This window comes from Aegilops tauschii, chromosome 3 (genome assembly GCF_002575655.3).
Source record: "Aegilops tauschii subsp. strangulata cultivar AL8/78 chromosome 3, Aet v6.0, whole genome shotgun sequence".
Lineage (NCBI taxonomy): Eukaryota > Viridiplantae > Streptophyta > Magnoliopsida > Poales > Poaceae > Aegilops > Aegilops tauschii.
The window spans coordinates 14,819,706-14,822,829 of NC_053037.3; the positions used below are offsets into that span (position 1 = coordinate 14,819,706).

A 3,124-nucleotide genomic window follows, 5' to 3' on the forward strand; every position below is an offset into this window, starting at 1 on the left:
TTCGTATAATTTCTTCTCTAATTGATGTACCGAAACTGTTTCAATACATGAACGGTGTAGTCGTTCAATGTTTCATTCCATAGATTGACAGACATTAGCTCCGCACCTTGAGAGCTCTACGGAAGTTCGGACAGGACATTGCAAATTCTAACTGCAGATAGTTTAGATTCTTCATGTGAACAAACAATTCCAGCATATTGATGAAGCCCTGCTTGCAAACTTGCTGCCCCGCTTCTTTATTCCCCAGTCAAGATCCTTAGTTTGAACCAACCATGTTGCCATTACAAACGGCACAAATGTTTCTTCTTCTGCACCTTTGCCTGAGGAGCCCAGTGATGCAGCTTAATTAGCAGACATCACTTCGATTCAAGAACACAGAAGAGAATCATGTGTCTTTAACTGGATAAGCTGGTTTGCTGTAAAATAGAGATATCAATTCGATCAGCCCAAGTTGGATTAGATGGTTTTGCAAAAAGAGAAAAAAATCGACTTTTACTCTCTTCTGGGTTCTGGCTGCTAAATCAGAGAATTAGTTCTCAGTTCTCACCCTGCCTGATAAATCAGGAATTGCTCTAGGTTGCTATCATTTCAAGATATATAACAAGAAAATTTTAGCTAAAGATACTTGTGCAGGAGGGCAGCTACATCTTGATTTGCATAACATTGAACTCAGTAGATATTTGAAGCTTGGTGCACGTGGCAGAGTATTGATTTTACTGCCAGAGATGACAAAGATGGTAGTATCAGCTATAGCTAAGAAAAGTGTACGCGATATAGCTCAAAATCTATTTTAAGATATGTCCTCAGCCTCACCAAATGGAATGTATGTGTAGGTTGTTTTATCTAAAAAGAAGAAATGACAACGGGAGATGACATTGTATAACTTGTAAAGTGCTGAAGAAATAGCTGACCATCTTTCCTGATTTCCGGGTCTGTTTGTGACACGATGCAATCAAGGAAAGTATAAAGATAGCATATACTCCGAACAGCCCAGGTGCATCACAAAGATGTAATCCTAACGAGGCACACAAACTTGAGATAAGTAATGCCAAGAAAAATCTAGCTAATACATTGTCTACTAGTACAGAGGGCGTTAGTGATATATTGCTAGGACCAATATGCCTCATAAAATTCACACTACAAACCTTTCTATTAAAACAAATGATGTGCACCTGCAAAAAGAATTACACTACAAACCACTTTCTACATAGCACAGCCAGCTATTTGATGTCTCTTTTTTTAAATGTATGTGCATGATAAACCAGAGAACTTACGCGACCTTGCTAACAAAAGCAAAATGAGAAACAAGTTAGTTCCCATTTGACAATGTAGAAATTTTACTGATCGCCACAAAATACTCAATCTATTTGGATATATGAAACTTGTTACATTCTCATAAGATATCTGTAGCTATTCTTTGAGGGGATCTCTGGCAAATTACTCCTTTTGTTTCTTGAAGAGAATTTGAAAATATTCTATATGCTTTTCCAATATGCATAGAGTAGCAGTATGATTGCTAGTATGCTCAAAGATATACAAATGATTGACAATTCTCAACAGAATCTCACCATCTTGATTTATTCTTTATTCAGATAAGTAAATCGAATTACCATGGCAAGACAACAGTTCATAACTTAAAGATAAATAATGCTTAGTGATCCTCCTAGTCAATCAACATTGAGCCGAGGGATTAGTCACCTTGTTGTGTATACCAACCAAAGAACGAGGCCACGGCATGATGTAGGGATAGGAAGAACCACTAGGGATGCGACCAAGCTTGTTCAGCGCCACTGTTTCCATGCAGAAGGATAGGAGCCAGGGAGTCGAATGCTGATGCGGCATCACCCGACAATAAGCAGAGAAGTACACAAAGCCATCAATAATCGCCCTAACAGTCACTTCAAATTTAACATTATCCTCCCTGGATCTACACCGAATGATTCCAGCCATCTCCTGAAACGGGAGTGACTTGTGCAACATCCACCTCTCGATGCCATTGTCGCCGGCTCTCCGGATCCAAACAAGAAGCCTAGATTCAAATGTCAATGGCCCCTTAGGTGCGGAGACCACACAGAGCCTTCCATCCTTGGTCTCACCAGCCGTCAAGACGTCACTCCCTCTCCTGTGTGGCGGATTATCCATCCGAGAGAATTGCATTGTAGCAGTGTTAAGCACCGCGGGCGTCCATCATCCCAATGGTCCAATAGATGCAGCCATTTACCAGCTTACCATTGCTAGGCCAGAACCCGTCGATGTCTACCCATGGGAAAATCTGCCACTTGCTGGTGTCCGATGATAAGACCATGGTGCGCGCCCCGTGTTCGCTGTGCCGGACGCACAAGACACAGTACGGCAAGGAGTCTTCTTCTTTTTCGGCGAGGATGTAGTAATCAGAATACTGGCGCTCGCAGTTCTTGCAGTGCTCCTGGTGGGGAGGCAGGGGAAAGACATCCAGGGTCCGCGCGAGCGGGTTTTAGACGGCGATCTGCTGAGTGCTCCAGTTGTCGAGAACAACGAATCCGTCAAGGCAGTCATCTATTGACCATGACCACACGAGGTCGGGGATGGGATCCTCGTCGTCGTCTTCAGAGCCGAAGACGGCATCCTCGCCGTCGTCTTCGGGTGCGGGGGCGCGGACAGGAACGGAAACGCCATCCCCGTTATCTTCGGGGGCGGAGACGGGTGCAGGAACGGGCACAGCGCCGTCTTCGGGGACTGGGAGGCGGGTGAGGAAGAAATCGCCGCCGCGGACGGCCGCCGCGATGTCCGGGTCGGAGCGGCTGCGGAGAGGCACGAAAGTAGGGATGTTGGTGTCTTGGGTGGTGAGGAAGTGGCCTAGGAGCGGGGGTGGGTGGAGCGCACGGAACCGGCGGCGGAAAGCGGGCGACGAACGGACGGCGTCCAGGAAGGTGTGGCAGCTGAGGGCGGCGCGGACGAGGCTCGGGAGAGAGGGGAGGCAGAGGAAGATCTCGCGCAGGGTGTCTAGGTCGAGGGCGCTTATGGTCGTCGGGGGGAGTGGTGTGGGTTTCTTCGCCGGCGGCGGCTGCTGCGGCGAGGCCATGGCGCACCCGCACTCAGGTGGAATGAGGGTTTCGTTTCAGCGAAAGGGGGCAGTGACTATTGT

At 46.9% G+C, this 3,124-nt stretch overlaps 1 protein-coding gene across 2 annotated transcripts; it reads right to left on the reverse strand.

Annotated features, from left to right (window-relative positions):
* On the reverse strand, window positions 1-3,124 carry LOC109770969 (uncharacterized). Of its 2 annotated transcripts, none has more exons than XM_020329687.4 (2): window positions 1,699-3,124; window positions 1-416 (listed from the first exon to the last, which is right to left on the reverse strand). In XM_020329687.4, the coding sequence occupies exon 1, from the start codon at window positions 3,059-3,061 to the stop codon at window positions 2,474-2,476; it is 588 nt and encodes a 195-aa protein (XP_020185276.1). In that variant the 5' UTR covers window positions 3,062-3,124; the 3' UTR covers window positions 1-416; window positions 1,699-2,473. The 2 variants fall into 2 exon arrangements, with proteins under 2 accessions (XP_020185276.1, XP_073365932.1); XM_073509831.1 differs by lacking the exon at window positions 1-416 and having other exon boundaries at window positions 1,881-2,122; window positions 2,230-3,124.

What these genes read in the sequence shown, in the direction of transcription:
- LOC109770969 (XM_020329687.4), bottom strand. Translation starts at nt 3,061, where the DNA reads ATGGCCTCGCCGCAGCAGCCGCCGCCGGCGAAGAAACCCACACCACTC.